The sequence below is a fragment of the Lynx rufus genome, unplaced genomic scaffold (assembly GCF_022079265.1).
Source record: "Lynx rufus isolate CCGP_SWC_20201006 ecotype Redwood Valley unplaced genomic scaffold, mLynRuf1.p SCAF_2, whole genome shotgun sequence".
Classification (NCBI taxonomy): domain Eukaryota; kingdom Metazoa; phylum Chordata; class Mammalia; order Carnivora; family Felidae; genus Lynx; species Lynx rufus.
The window spans coordinates 13893081-13912948 of record NW_025814834.1 but is presented as its reverse complement, the minus strand read 5'-3'; the positions used below and the strand labels follow the sequence as shown (position 1 = coordinate 13912948).

Genomic DNA, 19868 nt, shown 5'->3' with positions numbered 1-19868 from the left:
AATGCAGGACAATTTCAAATACAGACAAATCTCTGAAGTACGGAAAATTGTATTTAGCACTATCTTGCACTGAAATACACACTGTGTATTAGAAACACAAAATGGGTCATGGAGCACATGCTAATTACACAAAGAACATTCTAAAAATATCACAGAGAAACTCTAACTTTAAAAGCTGTAACCTCCTAGAAATCTGTCAGATTTTAACAGTCACCCAAGAGTTAAAACAATCAAATTAGTATTTGAAAACAACTTTCCAGGGAAGTTAGTAACTAGGACTTTGAAAAAGTTACTTAACCTATCTGGTCTAGAGCTCCTCTCACCTGTTATATCACTGGGGTTGACAAGAACAATGGCATTCACATCCTGCTCCACTAAGATGTCTTAGTACCACTGCAGGGCAGGCTCCATTTCACTGAGCAAATAGGATTTATATTGGTTTTGTATGATTTTAAAAGTGGGGCTTCCCACTGTTTGGAAAAGAAAAAAAAACCTGAGAGCCACAGGACCTGCTAAAAAGTACCTCTCTGGCTCTAAATTCTAAAACAAATATTGCTTATCTCATCTGACTGAACTATTTACATAAGTGTGCAACATTTACATGATCACAAAATAGCGTTTAAGTTCCCACTTAACAACATTTGAACTTTTTCAGAGTCCCGCACACATGATTTGAGGGCTTGTCACTTTACAAATTTTACCAGTTAGGGAAACCCTATTTTTCCAAGGAATGTCATTAAAGAGTTATTCTTGAAGATCTCAAAAACCTTTCAACCACACCAGAGTGATGTGATATAAACCTGCAATAAAAGTGGCTACCTACAGGAGTGATCTCCAGAGAAGCCAAACCATGGAGTATAGAAGACATGTCTCTTAATCGGACAGTTTTTAAAAAGCTCCACAGCTCTTCCCTTTCTCCTGAGAATTCCTGAATTAAAAGATTAAAAACAGTGTTACGTTTTGCTATTTTTATGCAACAGTTCCACAGAGCGAATAGTGGCAACACCGGAGTGCAGAGGCTGGAAAGCATGCCTGCCTGATGCAAATTACAGATCCAACACTTAATAGATACGTGACCGTGAGTAACTTAATTTCTTTGTGCATCAAGTTTTTACAAAAGAGGAACAGTAACAGCACCTGCTGCAAGGAGCTGTTGTGTGGATAAAATCAGTTAATATACAAATAATGCTTATAACAAGGCCCAGCCCACAGTAAATGCCATATAAGCATTTGCGAATATCAAAATGTTACTTGCATTACATATTCATATTATTAGCACAGATATTTGATCTTGCTACTCTATAAATGTCCACAGAGCACTGTCATCGTCAAGATTCATCATCATCATCACCTGGGCACTTATTAGAAATGCACAATCTCAGGGGTGCCTGGGCGGCTCAGTCGGTTAAGTATCCGACTCTTGGTTTCGGCTCAGGTCATGATCTCACGGTTCGTGAGATCAAGCCCCGCATCAGGCTCCGCACTGACAGCACAGAGCCTGCCTGGGATTCTCTCTCTCCCCCTCTCTCTGCCCCTCCTCTGCTCTCTCAAAATAAATAAACATTAAAAAAGAGACAGAAATGCACAATCTCAGATCCTATGTTAGCCCTATTGAATCAGAATCTGCATTTTCAAGTGCTTGAGATTTTGAAAGCATGGAACATAAAACATACATACATACATATGTTTAAATACTTTATACAATTATTTCCTAAGCCTAAATTCCCACTTGATTCTTGCTTTCCTTTCTTCTAAAACAGTTATTTCTCCCTGTAACTGGAAGGTTTCCTTTTATTTTACAGGTTGAGGAACTTGTAATGCAGCTAATATCCTATTATTTGTGTATTCAATATATGGCTGGTGAACAGATGTTGCTCTCTCTCATAATACGTATAACCACCTCAGAATTTTGTATTTCAAAGCAAACTTCTACCAAGGTTGGGAGAATTCATCTTAACTTTTGTAGAGATCTTAAACTTTCCAAGCACTGACTAATGACAAGAGATTCCTGAATGATCTAAAGATCACTGACCTTTCAGTATTTCCTAGACAGTGTTGTTTCTCATTTTTTCCACTAACTTTTAGAATAAAGGTGGCCGTCTTGATCAGAGGAATCATACCAGTATCACTGACCAAACAGTAAGATAGTGACTACAGGGAAAACTTGTTTCTTGACGGCTATCAGAAGACTTTTCTATAAGTAATTTTACTAATGTATACGTAGTTAGTAATAAAAGTTTAACCATTTTACAAAGAGCACATTACTTGTAATTTTAACATAAAACTCATTCCTAGTGGCAATATTCCCTCACTTGCTCTTTAAGTGTCAAAACGAAGCTCTTAACTCAAAAGGGTAACATAAAAATCTTTCTTCGAACTATCAGTTCAAGTATTTAATGATTACTTCCGACAAACAAACCAGGGTGCTAGCCACTATGGGGGATACAAAATGCATTCAGCCACTTTACAGTCTCTATCAGGGAAGGGAGAAAAGAGGAGCCTAACATTAGCATTCATATGACCTTAATACAAAGTACAGTATGATGGGAAGTACTAGAGAATCACGAGAGGCTCAAAGTAGGGGCACAGAGTGGGAATTAGGACAACATACTTTTTGATTTCATGCATGAAGAATATCTGCTACATATTTAAGTAACAAACTGTCTAAATTTGGCTTTATTTTTAAAAAGTAAATTCACATTATTAACTTAAAAAAATAATACACCTTAGAAAAAGCCCGATTTCTCTTTGAGTACAAAGTAGTACCATGAAAACTGGTACCTTTTTACTTAATGGAGCCTAAGTGTACCACAGAAGGACATGAATTATCTAACATTTGTAGAGTATTCCATTCACAATGGTTAAAACAAAAGATATGCATAAAAAAACATTATAGCACTATCATAAACTTTGAACAACAGGGCCACTCACAGAATAAGTAGTAAGACATATACAAAGCATGGCAATATGGCAATCAGTCTTTTCGTTTCTTGAGTTAACGTGGAGGAAAAAAGTCCACGGTTCCACAGGATCACACGATCTGGCTGCCAGCAGAATCATCTCAAAAAATGAGAGATATACAACCCAGAAATTACACTGTGCTTTTAAATGGTGAAATACACTCTGCTTAAACAGGGTTTGGATTCAGCAATTAACTTGGGTAGGTGTAAGTATCACTGCACATGTGGAAGACAAAACAGAATTTGGCAGTTCGTGGATATAAAGCATGGTTTCCATTTGACTGCTAGTATTCTTAGGGATTCATTTCAATCGACAATTACTGAGTGCCAACTATATGAAGGAGAAGGAGACACGAAGATGAATAAAACAGGTCTTACCCTTGACTCATCTGCTTATTTTATAATTAAAAAAAAAATCACTAGACATTACAACAAGACAAGAAAGCAGAAAAGGTAGGTACCTGCCCTCACAGTGCTTACAGGCTACTTAACAATTTAAGCGGGAATAGCTGATATGTAACACATGGGTGAATTTACCAAATAACTTAGGCCAAGCTTTAAGCCTGGCGCTCCCCCAACATCATTTCTCTGCCAGTCCTTTCTTTTTTTTTTTTTTTTTTAATTTTTTTTTTCAACGTTTATTTATTTTTGGGACAGAGAGAGACAGAGCATGAACGGGGGAGGGGCAGAGAGAGAGGGAGACACAGAATCGGAAACAGGCTCCAGGCTCTGAGCCATCAGCCCAGAGCCCGACGCGGGGCTCGAACTCGCGGACCGCGAGATCGTGACCTGGCTGAAGTCGGACGCTTAACCGACTGCGCCACCCAGGCGCCCCTCTGCCAGTCCTTTCAAAGTAGTAGCTACTCAAGTTCCTATTCCCCTCATATCCCATGGTTGCTATCTTCCTGACTCTCTAATGGTCTCTGTTCCCTACGCTATCCCCAGTAATCTCTTCCTCTTTGGGGATTACTCTATTCCTATTCAAGCCACCCTTCCAAAACATATTCATTAAGGGTTTGTACCTCTAGCTCAGAGCCTTCTTCCTCATCATCACCCCAAGCAATATTCAATGAAATGGATTGTTTCTTTCAACAACTTTTCAGTTAGAAAAAAAGGACAAGACAAGATGGCAGGTGAATGAAAGATGCCCAGCAATGAAGCACTGAAGAAGGAATGCCTACTAAATCTTTCACTCCATCTCCACTCTGGTCAGTCTCTTTTAGAAGGTTAAAACCAATGGTTCCCACCACCCACAGGATAAAACCCAAGTCCCCTACCATGTTTTTCAAAAACGAGTCCAACTAACTTTAACACTCTCATTCCCAAAAAATGCCATCAGACACCTTTTATATTCCATCTACACTGACCATACCTGACTGTGCTCATCGTACCTACCTGCCTTTTTTAACTCACAGCATTTTCTGGACTATCGCCTTTGTTCACACGACGAATCTTTAATAATTATTTAAGGCTTGTCGAAAATGACCTCCTCTTTCTACTCTGCCCTGAATTCTTCAGGCAAAATAATTCTCCTTCAAATCTGATTACCTCCACTAAAATTGGGAGAGTCTTGCTGACAGGCCTAGTGTCTTAATTATTTTTTTGGCAGTTGAAACACAAGAGACTCAGTATCTGTGGGCCTCTGAAATGAAATGTCTTTGCTAAGGAAAATCTTATTCCCAAGTGTTTCTATCAATGTCCTCTTGTAATTCACTGCAATCATTGTATTTATATTTTGAACATAAATGCCATTTAAAAAAAAACAACCTACATTCATCCACATTTGCCTAGAAAGAAAAGCACTAAAAAGCTTTCTTATAAAAAGTCAAGTCTGTTTAAATAACTGACTTATAAAATAGTCCAGAGCTTACCGGGAAATACCAACTTCATTTTCACATGCAATTAGTACCCTCACAGAAACAATTTAATTTACTGGTGAATACACAGTATTTAAAATTCTGGCTCTTCTCATTTTCTCTTTAAAAATGGGAAGAAAAATCAATATATTGAAAGAATAGTTTACCCAGAGATACCATTTTCAGCAAAGGAAACCCTACATACAAAAAATAAACAGTACTGTGTTACTTTACAGAAAGACTTTTCAATTTACCAAACATACAAACAAAACAAAAAAACCTCAAACAAGAAAGCCATTTAAAAATTCAAACTATTCTTCAAAGCTTCAGTTTTTCAAGTGCTTAAGTCCAAAACTTAAGTTCCCCAAAGGCAAGGGCAAGGACCTTTGATATAACGTAAATGCTTATTAGAGGAGTGCCTGGCACATGATAGGTCCTTAGTAGTTTTCTAAATGAATGAAAAGTGAGCGGGAGGAACCTCTAATCTGACTAATCTGCCTTCCTTCCGAAGTAAGATATTATTTGAAAAACACAGGTTATATGGATGGATTTTTTTTTCATTGTGTGGATATAATTCCATTTATTGAACAGTCTATTAGTTAACATTTAGAGAGTTTTCAGCCTTTTTGGCATTTAAATACAATACTACAATAAACAGTAGCATACTCTTTATATACATATTTAAATATATCTACAGGATGAATTCTTTTTTCTCTTTTTTCTTTTTCTTTTCTTTTTTAAATTTAAATTCCAGTTAGTTAACATAGAGTGTAATATTCGTTTCAGGAGTATTTAGTGACTCCTAACTTACATATAACACCCAGTGCTCACAGAAAGACTTTAAATAAATGTTCTTTTTAGCAGTAAGAAGTTGTTTCTAGTAGAGCTAAAAAGTCAATATCTTTTTTGTTCAAACTTTCAAAGCACAAGAATTAGCTCATTTATGAGGCTCCCACATTACTCAATTCTTACTACAGAGTTAATAATTTGAGAGAAAGAGGGGAAATTAAGCATAAGGCTAAATTAAGAAACTATTAAGCATCACGAAATTAGAATAAAATTTTTGCCACATTAAAATAAGAGTTTCTCCCGATTTTAAGAAACAATTAAAAATGTTTTTCTCGGGGTGCCTGGGTGGCGCAGTCGGTTAAGCGTCCGACTTCAGCCAGGTCACGATCTCGCGGTCCGTGAGTTCGAGCCCCGCGTCGGGCTCTGGGCTGATGGCTCAGAGCCTGGAGCCTGTTTCCGATTCTGTGTCTCCCTCTCTCTCTGCCCCTCCCCCGTTCATGCTCTGTCTCTCTCTGTCCCAAAAATAAATAAACGTTGAAAAAAAAAATTAAAAAAAAAAAAATGTTTTTCTCTCTCAAAAATAAATAAACATTTTAAAAAGGAGGGAGGGGCACCCGGGTGGCTCAGCTGGTTAAGTGTCCAACTCTTGATTTTGGCTCAGGTCACGATCTCACGGTTTATGAGTTCGAGCCCCATGTTGGGCTCTGCGCTGACAGTGCGGATCCTGCTTGGGACTTTTCTCTCTCCTTCCCAAATATAAATAAATATTTTTGAAAAAGAAAATGTTTTTATTCTAAATACTTATTATGGCACAGGAAAGAACAATGGTAAACTTTAAAACTATAATCTTCCTAAGTCTTAATAAACCAAAATTATCAAGACACACAAGCCATTATACAATTTTAAAGCTCATGGAGATTAACAAAAACAATCCCAATCTCATTTTATAAATTAATAACCTGAAATCCAGGAGAACGTCTAGTAATTTGTTCAAGACTGTTAGTGGTAGAATTAGGCCTAAAGCCCAGTTCTCCCTTCTTTCTACCCAGTACTTTTTCCACTGCAGCTACTTCTAGGTTATTTATTATTAAATATGGAGTGTTCAGTAGTGGATAAAGAAGAAAAAGAAGTCCTCAGTTACTTTACTATGAGCTTAAATTAAAGGCTTTCTGTCAAGTTTAAATCCCAAACAGCAATCTTCTAAAAGATGACTCCAAAAAAACCCAAACACATTAATATCTTAACAATTTTGTCAACTACACCGCAATAAAGCTGAAGGAGGGGAAAAAAAATTAAAAACAGGATGGTTCTAACCTTACCTAACCCTGCCCACAAGTAACAGAACTGACTGGCACTACACTGAAATTTAAAGTAGTCTTTAGGGGCGCCTGGGTGGCTCAGTCAGTTGGGCATCTGACTTCAGCTCAGGTCATGATCTCACGGTTTGTGAGTTCGAGCCCCGCATCGGGCTCTGTGCTGACGGCTCAGAGCCTGGAGCCTGCTTCGGATTCTGTGTCTCCCCCTCTCTCTGCCCCTCCCCTGCTCATGCTCAGTTTCTATCTCTCAATAATGAATAAATGTTAAAAAAAAGTAAATTAATTAAAAAAAATAGTCTTTAGCCATTACACACACACACACACACACACACACACACGCACACATATATACACACAGACAAAATGATTATGAAAACCAAAACTGCTAAATAAATGTTGACATTAAATGATTTTATAACTTAAGGTGAGAGCTGAGTCTTAAAGTACCTGGCTATTTTTCAGTTTCCATTGCAATCCTTAAATCTACATGAAACATTTAAATTCCTCAGGGTTGGGGCGCCTGGGTGGCGCAGTCGGTTAAGCGTCCGACTTCAGCCAGGTCACGATCTCGCGGTCCGTGAGTTCGAGCCCCGCGTCAGGCTCTGGGCTGATGGCTCAGAGCCTGGAGCCTGTTTCCGATTCTGTGTCTCCCTCTCTCTCTGCCCCTCCCCCGTTCATGCTCTGTCTCTCGCTGTCCCAAAAATAAATAAACGTTGAAAATAAATAAATAAATAAATAAATTCCTCAGGGTTAAATCTGAAGTCCCCATTCGTTTTCTTCTGTGTGAATTTATCTACTTCCAAAGCTTTATGTAGCATCTACATGCTCACAATTCCCAAATTTACATTTCCAGTCAAAATTTCTCAGAGAACTAGACTTGCGTATCCAATTTCACTGGCATCTTAAGATTAATATATTCAAATGGAAACTCCTTTTTCTACCCCAAACCTATGTTGAAAAAAATAGAAACACCTTGCTGTTCAAGAACCAAAAACCTAGAAGTCATCTTGGATTCCTCCTCCTCATTCCCTACACAATCTTTTCGGAGGTAACAATCTTTCTATATTCAAAGTATCCTGAATCTGAAATGTCTCTATCCCCAATGTCACTACACTCGTGTAAATCACCACTATCGCTCACCTGAATTACTAGATTACTCCTTCCTGCTCTGCTCACTTCAACTCTTGGGCCCTCTGATTTAGTCACCACATAGCAACCAGAGTAGTATTTTAAAAATCTGCATCAGATCACGTCTCTGTCTTGCTTAAAATTCTTGAAGGACTTCCTAATGCACATATAATTAAGTATGAAACCTTTACACCATGGTTTCAATGCCTCTCTCCAAACCTCATCTTGTCCCATTCTTCCCCACTGCCAACACTTAATTCCCCATTCACAACAGGCTTTGTTTTCAATTTCTCTATTCCAGGGATTGGCAAAGGATGGCCTGCTGTCTTTCTAAAATAAAGTTGTACTGGAAAACTGCCACATCCATTCATTACATATGGTCTACTGCTCCTCCGGTGTTACAACAGGAGAGGGCTGAGGGACTGCCGACAGAGAACATACGGCTCAGGAAGTTGAAAATATTGACTATCTGGTCCTATAAAGAAAAAATATTCTACAGCCATCCCCTTTGCCTGGAATGCTCTTCAACCCACTTTTGTCATGAGCACCTTCTCACTCTTCAAGTCCCAGTCTAAACATCGTTACAAGTATTACTTACTCAGAGACCCCCTTCTTGGCCTACATAGTTTACCCTCTTCTTTATCGCCACAGCCCATTTTCTTCACTATGTTTTATAACTAAACATTTGTTTACTTGTTAATCTGTTCCATGTGTGCAGGGATCAAATGCATCCCAACTAATTTTTTACACCTAAGTCAGAGGTAGCAAATAACATACAGTTTTGAATGCTGAATTCTGTACTGATAAACCTTATGTGGATATTTTTGAGGCTTTAACAAAATGATCTACAATTTAAAAATCCTTAAAATTAGAAAGTAGAACTTTTTTTCTCTAGTATAACCATGAATTTAAAGTTATTTTATTTAGAAATAAATGTTAAAGAAAAGCCAATCCCTGTGAATTCTGAAATGTTTTCATATTTTCTAAAATAAGACCAGAGTTTTTTCTTATGGCAAGGCACAAGAGCCATATCACACCCTAAGTTTTGCTTTGTGGTCTAGAGAAATCTACTGAATTCCTTTGGATCTCAGTTTCCTCAAAGGGACCATTCTTCTAGACCTAGGAAGAATATACTAACCAAGTAAGAGAAAAGCATTTAGCTTTTCTATGTCGGCTTCAATTTTGAGAAATTACTTCTAAAGCCAATAATCAGTTACTTTCATCTCAAAGAAGTTCCTCCATTCATGTGCTCTGATAGTTTACTTATGCCACTCTGCTTTACCAAAGATATTGCCCAGATGTTTACTATTCTCATCTTAACTCCAGGGTACTAGCAACTATGATAAACCAGCCCCAATTCTCCATAAAAATGTATTTCATCTGAAACCTTCAACATTAAAAAAAAAAATAGGTTCTGGCTGCCTATACCATAGCACTGAAATGTTCACTTGAGTAGGAAATAACTTTGCTTTAAAAAAAAAAAATGTTACTGCTTACGCAGTTCGGCAAACTGCTAAAAGCACAGTGAACAAAAAAACCCCTGATGACTAGACCACACAGTAAGGCTTTCAGAACCACAAAAAGGAACACATTCTGTGAGACTGAAGATGGTTACTTTGATCCCACAGAACCCTAAACCATTCTCTCACCTTCCTGTCAGAGAATTCAACGTACAAACAGGTAATAGCAATTTTCGTGCAAACTACACTTTTGCACATTATGTTAGTAACATTCCTAAGTCCCATTTGGTAGAAAAAACTGAGATTTCCTGCACCAGGGCACATTAAGACTACTGTATAATGGCCCTTTTCGTGTCCCCTTCATATAGTAGTACTATATTTGTGTGGTTAAGAGTAAAAATGAAGTAAGTTAAGTAGAAAACCCAAAAATGAGCACAGATACTAGCAGAGGTTAAAAGGTTTAATTCAGCTGAAATAAATGAATTCTGAGATAAACTAATATTGGTACATCTCCTAGTCAGAAATTGCCTAGTTTAAACTTGTCAAATGAGTGTTTGTCAAAGAAAAAAAAAAAAAAATCGACGAACATGTTGAGATGCTGGTGATGTATCATTAATGCCTATGTAAGAGAAATAAAAAGAACGTGGCATATATAACTTCTTCAGCACAATTAACTTGACTACATGTTCTCTGAAACATATTATAGGGAACTAACTGCCTATATTTCGAAGTAACAATTAACCTTAGGTATGGGACCACCTTAAGCAACTCACAAATATGCTGTAACTCTTACAGTTAGCACAGAGTAATGTTCACATGACTTCAATTTCTACCTAACCATGTTTCAGAGTTGAAAAATCACTTAAACACGGATTTTCCACTCCGGTCTCCCCTCCTCTCCTTGCTTTTTGGAGGAGCCAATTCTCAACACAGCACATAACTACAGATGTTTTTTCCGCATCTGTGCCCAAGCTGCAAAGCAGCACTTCAAGACAAACAAAAACGGCAAATCGCACATTGAGGCCAACTCCTACTGAGCTATCTTTTTCCTCACTTGCCAATTTCTTAGTATATACCCAAAAAGGGCTACTCCAAGTCTCTTCTTCACGTTTCCAGAAGATGCCCAGTTTAATTATTAGATTTGTAATAGTTTTAGAACTAAAGAATCTCAGGAGATATTACTGCCAGCTCCTTCATTTTAATTATAAATAAAGCAAGAGCTAGAATTTAAAGGACTATGGCTTTACAAACACTGAGGGAATTTACTTGAATCCCCTCATTTTCAGTGTGTTTACTGCCTCTTGATCCATTCATTATGCCTCAGGAGCAGATCTACAGAGAAGTCAAGGGCTCAGCCTGAAGCCACACTGCCTGACTACTGTTCCAGCTAGGCCACTTACTAGCTATGTTCATCTGGACAAATCACTAAGTCTCTGTGCCTTGGTTTCCCCACTTGTAAAACAGAGGAGAATCGTAGTATCTGGCTCATTAGTTTGTGACCAAGAACTAAAACATGTAAATTGCGCTAGAACTGAACCAAGCACACAGTCACTACCATCATTCACCACGGAATCTCCGGCAAATGAGAACGTGCCTCTGTTCTACCGTTAATTCTCAGTCGTTCTCAATTCCGCACTCTCTCCATATCCAAGAACTCCGATGCTCCAGTCTTCTCCCCTTCAACAGCTTGAAGCAAAATTCTCCCACTCCACATTTCTTCTTTCTTTTGATGCCAAGTTTCTTAAATTAGACTTCTTCATTTCCCACACCTACGTACCAGTTTGTTTTTGAAGACTTGTCCTTTGGCTCTGGGATTTTTGTTCTCTGGACTCCAACACTTAATCCTCAGTACGTGCTACCACACGTCCAATCTCGATCTCCAGTTCGGAGTTCCTGCTCAAGCTCTAAACCTGTATATCTCTAAACACAATTCTGTGATGATCTCACACTCAATTTCCCTCACATGTGAAATGATCTCTAAGGCTGCTTCCAACTATAAAAATCTCTAATATTACCGAAAACAAAATTTGTCACCTCCTCAATCTATTCATTTCTAGCCTATTGCTTTACTCAAAAATTTCCAGGTTCTCCCCTGCTTCTAGCAAACAACCTCCCAATTCTACATTTATATATCATTTTCATCCTAATCTTCTTAAAATATTCTGTCACATTATCATCCACTTAAAAATTTCCAAAAAAACTCCACTGTTAAGTCCAAATTCCTTAGCTTGACATGCAAGTCTTTCTCCAATCTGTTCCCAAACCACCTTTGCAACATTACAATCTATTAATCCCCACAAATTATTATATACCTCAAATTCTTATTTACCACCTTTAGTACACATTAGGTATACCAAATTTATTATTTCTGTATAATCACATGACATCTGCCATCCTGGAATGCCTTCCACATTGTCCACTTCTATCCCAAATTTTTCACGGCTCAGTTCAATTTGATATCTTCCCATGAAATCTTACAGCCCAGGATAATCTCTCCCTCATATGAATTCCTAAGCCATTTACTGCTCATTCAATTCATTTGCCACTTAATTATATAACGCCTCACACTGGTATCCAAATGTCTGCATCATCTCTTACATCACAGTAAAGACAAGGGTATCATAACCCTTCGCACCCACTGCATTTTCCTAGAAAGCTGTGGAGAGCAGGCACTAAAAAAACCTGTTGATTGCATGAACACCACAATCACTTTGCTTCTTGAAACACTAGCTACCTGCTTACATAATCCCATTTAAGAGAAAGAAATTATGGAAGGAATAGTAGAAACAGAAAGTGACTATTTTGTAACCACCATAGTTATAATGATTCATGCAAGAATCATCAATGGATGCTAAAACCATCACATGAAAGTTTCTTGGGGAACAGGATATTTATACAGTCTCAAAATATATCTGAACAAATTACTTATGAATTACAAAGGGAAAAAAGGTACCTTCACAGTGGAGAAATCTGGCGGACACCAAGTGATCAAAGTTAACATCACCAATAATGGGATAAACTGACATCATGTGCCTCCTGATGTGATGCACTGAGGACACAACATCACTTATGTATTATTCCTGCCAAAAATGCATAACCTGAAACTAGTCATGAGGAAACAATCAGACAAACCAAAAACCGAGGGACAATCTACAAAACAACTGGCCTATACTCGTCAAAAATGTCAATGTGCTGAAAAACAAAACGCTGAGGAACGGAGTGTATGATCCTGGATTGGATCCTGGATCAGAAAATGAACTGCTCTAAGGACATCACTGCTACAGAGGACAACTGATGAATATGAATGTGGACTGTATTTGGTAACAGTATTACAGTAATGTTAAACTGCCTAATTTTGAACATTGTTCTTTGGTTAAGTGAGAGAATTTCCTTGTTCTCAGGACAAACATCCCAGAGTATTTGAGGATAAATGATTTTAAAACTTACTAATTGTTCAGTAATAGTAATATCAATAATAGTAATAATAACAAGTATCAACAGCAAGATTGGCAAAATGTTAGCAACTGTTGAATCTACAAGAGATCACTGTACTATTTGGTGCAACTTTTCCATTTCTTTTCAAAATAAAATTTAAAAAACGAACACCCTACTACCACACAAAAACTTTGAGAAGTTTTTATTTATCTGTGGTATTTTACATTTCATCAGACAATCTTAAAAGCAAGACATACTTGCAATAGAAAAGTTTGCTTTATATAAAGATTTATTCTAAAAAAACAAAAACATCATTTTAGAACCAAAGAAACATTTTCTAATTTTAATAGCCCAACACTAATTTATGTTTTTTTTAAAAAAAATTCATGTTCACTATGGAACTTGGTTAAAACAGAGTCAATTTCAACTGGTGAAAAGTCTTAGACGATATTTTTTAAACATTGTAGCTTTATTCCTTTCAAGTATACAGAGGAAGTAGAGAAAGCTAAAATGGGCTGACTGATTAAGCATTTCAAGGAAAAAATAATGATCTGTAAATCACACATTAATAAACAAGCATTTATAAGTTAATCAAAGTCTGTTTCCTTAATAATGATTACAAAGAATGTATTTATCATAAATCACAAATTTCATCTTCCCTCAATTATCAAAAATTGTGACTTAGCTGGTTAGAAATTCTGAGTGAGGTTTTAGAATACAGCCACTAATTATTATTTCTCTAGGCTTCCTACAGCCTTTAAAGCTAACACTGCTAGTCACAGTACTATATAGTATATAAAGGATTTTCTATATTCCATAGAATTAGCAATAGTCCTTTAAGGTTGGATACCTTATTTATGAGATGTTCGGTAACAACTTCTCTTAGTCCAGTGTAGAGCTTTTCTCCGTGTTTATGCAAAACCATTGTATAAGCATTTCTATAGAGCTCCTCAAAACTAAGACCACTGTTATTCTTACGCTGGATTTCTTGAATTGCATTTTTCAGAAGGTCCCAAATGCTGTTTACATATTTTTCATCCATGGTCATCTGTAATATCCAAGAGAGACAAAAAGACAAAAAAAAACACCAATGGTTGAAAATCTTTCTGTATTTGTCCAAAGAGTAATTATTTTATTATATGGCTATGACTATAAATCTGCATTACTTAATAAGGATGTTAACAGTCTGTTCTAACAAAAATTAAAAAATACACATAAGAATAGTTTTTAGAGCTGACAAAAGCCAATTTTTTAAAAAATCCTTAAGACTTTCCTTTCTTACATGCATCAAAACCCTCCAATTTAAATGAAATCATAATCCCCGATGTTAATACCTGGCTTTAGCCAAAAGTGTTAAGACATCCTTCCCTTAGTTTATTTAGTGGAATACAAGCTCAGAGAGATGCTGAGACAGAAAGAGTTCCCTAATTAAAAACAAAAAAAACGAAACTGAGGACATGAACACTATTTTCCTCTCCTGAAGATTTACAGAGCTCCTTAGCAAATTAAAGACTGGAAGAAGACGTGCAATTAAAAACAAAACAAAAACCCCACATTTTCTGTTTAACCTAGGATTCTCTTATTTTCTTCCTTTCCCAGTTCAGATTCCACAGTCCCATCATTTGTAGCTACCTTGTATACACCCATGAATCACTTGCCCCTCTCCCCTCCAAAATACTTACCATTCTAAACCACATCTACCCAACTCCTCACACTCACCCATGTGTGTAGCTGAAAGTAAATGAGTAACACACACACACCCATATTCAATAGGTCTTGGTTTAAATTCATAACCACTAACCACAAGTGGGCCCAGAGTACAACCCCACCATCCTACATTCTAGACTGTTAACTCTACCAAACAGCTGATTTTACACCATCTCCTTCATCCTCACTCTAGGATAATGACTTGCTTCCTGTTCTGAGAAAACAGAAACAATCTGAAGACACAATGCACAAACCCCAACCATATCCACCAATCTATAGGATTATGAATCAATATACCCTGCTAGTCCTGGTTCTCAAAGTACCAAGTTCTTCTGCTCAAATTATAGCACAGGGACTAGAAACATAGACATCATCAAGGACTTACTACAGAAATGCAGAATTTCAGGCTCCACCCCAGACCTACAGAACCCTAGTCAGCATTTTGAACCCAGGTGATACCTATACAGAACGAAGTTTAGTTCCATGCCAACTCACCTATAAAGAACCTCCCTTTATCAATCTCCCTTCTCCTCATCATCACCACATTCTTTCCTCTCTGCTAGATAATTTCCACCCACATTCAAAATCATCAGTTTCCCATGTTAAAAAGAAATCCTCACAAACCCTCATACTTCTCCAGTACCATCAAATTTCTTTTCCATTTACAGAGAAATCACAAGACTTAAGAGATTTCTACATTCACTGACTCCAAGCCCCACTTCCCCCACTGTATCTTGACTCTACTCCAGTAAGGCTTTCATTTCTACTGTTTCACTGAAACTACTTGAGAAAGTCATCAGCGACTTCCATCCTGCTAAATGTAAACGGTCAGAGTTTCAGTTCTCATCATACCTGACCCATCTGGCAGTTAATGAAAAAGCTGATCATGCCTACTCCTTGAAACAGATTCCTTGCTTTGCCTTCCAAGCATTACAATCTCTTGTTTTTCTTCCTATTTCTCTAGCTTCTATTTGTCAGTCTGCTTACTGGTTCCTTCTCACAGCAACCTCCCACCCTAAACCCCTCTGGCCACAACTCAGTTTTCAGGTGAAGCTGGTCTCATCTATGTTCACGGCTTTAAGTTAACCTCAAATTTATAGACCTCGTTTGGCCTTCTGCCCTTGATGCCAGAGTCCTACATTCAGCACCTTTTCAATGTTTCCACTTGAGTACCTACGAAGCATCTCAAATTTACCGTGTCCAAAACAGAAATCCTAATCTTTGCCCCCAAAGTCTGCTTCCCCTGCAGCCTTCTCCAAATGAGCAAATGTCCACACCATCCTTTCGGTTGCTATGGCCAAAAGCTTGTAATCCCTTGTATTCCCTCATCTTGATTCTAATCCAACAGGAAATTCTGTTGTTTCTACCTCCAAAATGTACCCAGAATCTAACTCCTGCTCACCTCTTCCACTACTACTAGCCTTATCCAAACCACCATCAACTCTCAGACCATCCCAACAGCCCCCTAACTGGTCTGTTTCTGCTCTTGCCCCACTATCATGCCACTCTTCTGCTCACAACCCTCCAGTGACTTTTCATTGCTCTTGGAGTTATAAGTCAAAGTCCTTATACAAACTACAAAATGTGACTCAATCTGATCATCTGACTTCATCTATTCCTCCTTGCTCACTCTGCTCCAGCACACCAGCCTCTTTGCTATTTTTCGGAAGGTGTCAAACAAGTTCACTTTGAGGTGTTTGTATTTGCCACTCTCTATTGTCTCTCAACTGTTCTTCCCTAAGGCATCTCCATAGCTCAATCACTTTATCAACCTCACAAACACTGCTCATCACCATAAAATAAAGCTTTAACTGCTCACTCCCTTTAAAATAGCAATCTACTCTTACTAGTGATCCCCAAATTCCAATACTACATTCCATACTTCTTTTCCTGGCCTCCCTCTTCCAGCCAAATGTCCACTCCATGAAGGCAGGGATTTTTTTCACTGTGGAATCCCTCACCAACTAAAGTAATACATGGCATATAACAGACATTCATACTTGTTGACAGAATGATTTCCTACTAATCTCTAAGGAGCTGTTATTATGCCACATATAACCCACATGTTCTGCATTCACAACCTGGGAAACATGGCAACAATTACTCATCAGCTCCGCAAATATTTCTGACCTGAACTGAATAGAAATTACTGAGCTAATGGAATCCTCTCCAAAGAGGGTAGGAAGAAACTTTTGGAGGTGATGATGAGTGTGTATTGCATAGGTTATGTTGAAGGCTTCACAGGTGAATACTTACCTACAAATCCATCAAGTTGCACACCTCAATGAAGTGGTTTATGGAAAGAAAAAAAAAAAAAAAAACACAATCCTTTCCAAGCTATGTCCAATGGGTATGAATGTGGAAGAGTAAGGAACATAGGCAAAATAGTTCTTTCCGTCACCCTAGCAATAAAATATCAGTTCAACCCTCAATCATAGAGGATTCTTAAGCAGAGTACTCAAACTGAGTCTTATTATTCTAATCTTTTCTGGGGTGCTTAAAAAGGAACTCTTTAACAGAACAACTTTTTTATTACTCAAATCTTATTCAAATCCCAGGTCCACCAGAAACTTTTCCAAAATGGCCTTTAAAGAATTTACCCCAACATCAAAACTACTATCTATTTTTATCACATATCCTGACACATAGGATGCCATCCATATAATATATTTTAAGATGTAGCTGGTCATAAGTTCCCATAAATAAAAATATACAAGTCCATGTGATAATGACGGCCTCAAGTACTCCATGTATGTGTGCAATGTGGTTTTAGTTTGCTGGCAGCATATACAGAGATTATTAAAAAGCACACTAAAAACATCTCTTGACATTAAATAACTAATGAATAAAGCAAAACAATTCCAGAGAAAAACCAAGTTAATGTGGACTATAAACTCCAGTGATAACTATATTGCTAATAGTTGAGCAAAACTGCAAATGATCTTTCCAGGCTCTAAATAAGTTCCCATGAAAGCTAGAAAATGTACAAAAATATCTCTACCCATCATGAATTACTAAATTTGCTATTAGAAACTAAAGAATTTTAAAAAACATAAATCAGAGACTTTGACTATTGTAGGAATTTCCTTTACATTATAATAAATCATTTCTTACATATATAAAACCAAGAGTCATTTTATAATCCAAGACTGTATGTAGTATTTTCTTCAGTATTCATGTTTTATGGACAGAGTAGAGATGGAGCGAAAGGATAACAATGTTTAGGTGCAGAAATTTTCAAGTAAATATAAAGAAAATAGACCCAGAGAGACTGAATGACTTACACCAAATCACAGAAATTAGGATTTATATATCCCCAAATCTAGTCCAAACTACTGGAATCACATTACATTCCACTGTGCTAATATGGTATAGTAATATCACAGTGTCAGTCACTGATTTTCCTGGGAAACATAGTGTGGAATATTAGTAGAGTACCTAACTTTTGCTGTCCAAAAGGCTTGGATTTGTGTCATGGTTTTGCTAAATTAACAACCCAAGTAACCTTGGAAAAATTACTTAAATCTTCATTTCCTCACTTGTTAAGGAGGTTTAGTGACAGTATCCAGATCAAAGGACTAACATGAAGATTAAAGAAGGTCAGAAGAATTTAGCCCAGTCCAGGACACAGCACAATCCCTCACATGTCGACTAACAAAAGTTTCCAGTGATAGAATCTCTTGAACTCTCTCTCATCAATGGGAATAACTGTCACAAAGAAAAAACAAAACAAAACAAAACAAAACAAAACTTTTCAAGCTTAATAAAAAAAAAAAAACAAAAAAACATGAGCTAAAACAACAATACTTAAGGGTACAACTATGCTAAATGCAAGTCAATATAATGAAGCCTTCTTTCAGAAACAGTATTCCCTACTTCATATCTCCTATTCTTCCAGTGCCATTTTAAATGGCATTTTAATCCCCAGGGCTCTGTCTTTGGCTGTTTTCATTCTCTACTGGGTCACTATGCATTTCCATCCATTATCATGATTACAATTATTACCCACACATCTAAAGTTCAAAAAATTGTAAGACACCAGATTAGCAAGGGATTCTGAAGCTTCCTAAAACTGCACACAAAATTTTGCCAAATAATGTTGTGTGCATTTTCTTTTTCTGGATGATGAGTCTTGAGCTCTTTCAGATTTCCCACGAAGTTTGGCCCACATCTCAAAGAATAAGTTACTGGCTTGTGTGTTAATTGGTCCCAAATCTGTACTGCCAGCCCAGATGTTCCTCCAAAACATGAAACTACCGTATTCAATTGCCTGCTGGACATCTCAAACTAAATGCTCCAGAAACAGATCAAACTTACCATGTCCAAAAGCCCTGTTAAACTAACCCTCCTCCTATATTCTTTAATTCACAAACCAGCTAGTTTAGAAGCATGTATAACTAGCTGGTTTGTGAATTATTTATGTATAACTTTTCTTCTTCCTCTCTCATCCCCATCTCATCCAATCATCAGGTGCTGCTAACAGTAGGACCAAAATATTTCTCAAATATGCTCCCATTCTTTCATCCTGCATACTACTGTCCTAAAACTTTCCTCTAGATCACTATGACAGCATTCCAACTATCATGAACTCGAATACCTCTCAGAATCTATCTTCCTCAGAATCACCATTTAAAAAATATGAGCATCATGCCCCTGTTCAAAACCTAGTTCTCATTAATAACAGGGTGGAAGGATGTACTTTAAAAGTGTACTTTAATCATATTCAAAATCTAGTCTATTCCTACTTCTCTAACTTCATCTTTCACTCACTACTACATTTATTCCTAACAACATTAAATCAGTGGTTATTCCCATCCAGTGAGACACCTCCCCCTCATTCACCACCCTCCCATGTCGCCTTTTTTTTATTAAATTTTTTTTTTTTTTTTTTTTACTTTTTCTTATTTTGAGAGAGACAGAGACAGCTTGAGCGGGGGAGGGAGAGAGAAAGAGAGAAAGAATGAATCCCAAGCAGGCTCCACGCTACCAGCTGCAGAGCCCAATGTGGGGCTTGAACCCACAAACTGTGAGATCATGACCTGAGCCAAAACCAAGGGTCAGGCGCTCAACCGACTGAGCCACCCAGGCGCCCCATCTTCCCATGTTTTCTTAAAATCCTCTCCTCTGCCTCTTCTATATCTGATTCTTTACAAAGATTCTGAACACAGCTCTGATGTCCTCCATCCCCCAGGAATCCTTCCCTGACCTTCTATCGCA

At 37.5% G+C, this 19868-nt stretch overlaps 1 protein-coding gene across 2 annotated transcripts in view; it reads right to left on the bottom strand.

Moving 5' to 3' along the window:
* The window catches only part of CUL3 (cullin 3), a 94926-nt gene that overhangs the window by 60072 nt on the left and 14986 nt on the right, over positions 1 to 19868 (bottom strand). Inside the window, exons 1-2 of one of the 2 annotated variants that reach the window (XM_047085987.1) lie at positions 2932 to 3530; positions 824 to 928 (exon numbers count right to left, since the gene is read on the bottom strand). In XM_047085987.1, the coding sequence (XP_046941943.1) occupies positions 824 to 928; positions 2932 to 3060 (234 nt within the window). In that variant the 5' untranslated portion in view covers positions 3061 to 3530. Of the gene's footprint in view, positions 1 to 823; positions 929 to 2931; positions 3531 to 13794; positions 13993 to 19868 lie in introns of those variants that run through there. The other variant, XM_047085986.1, reaches the window with a different exon arrangement.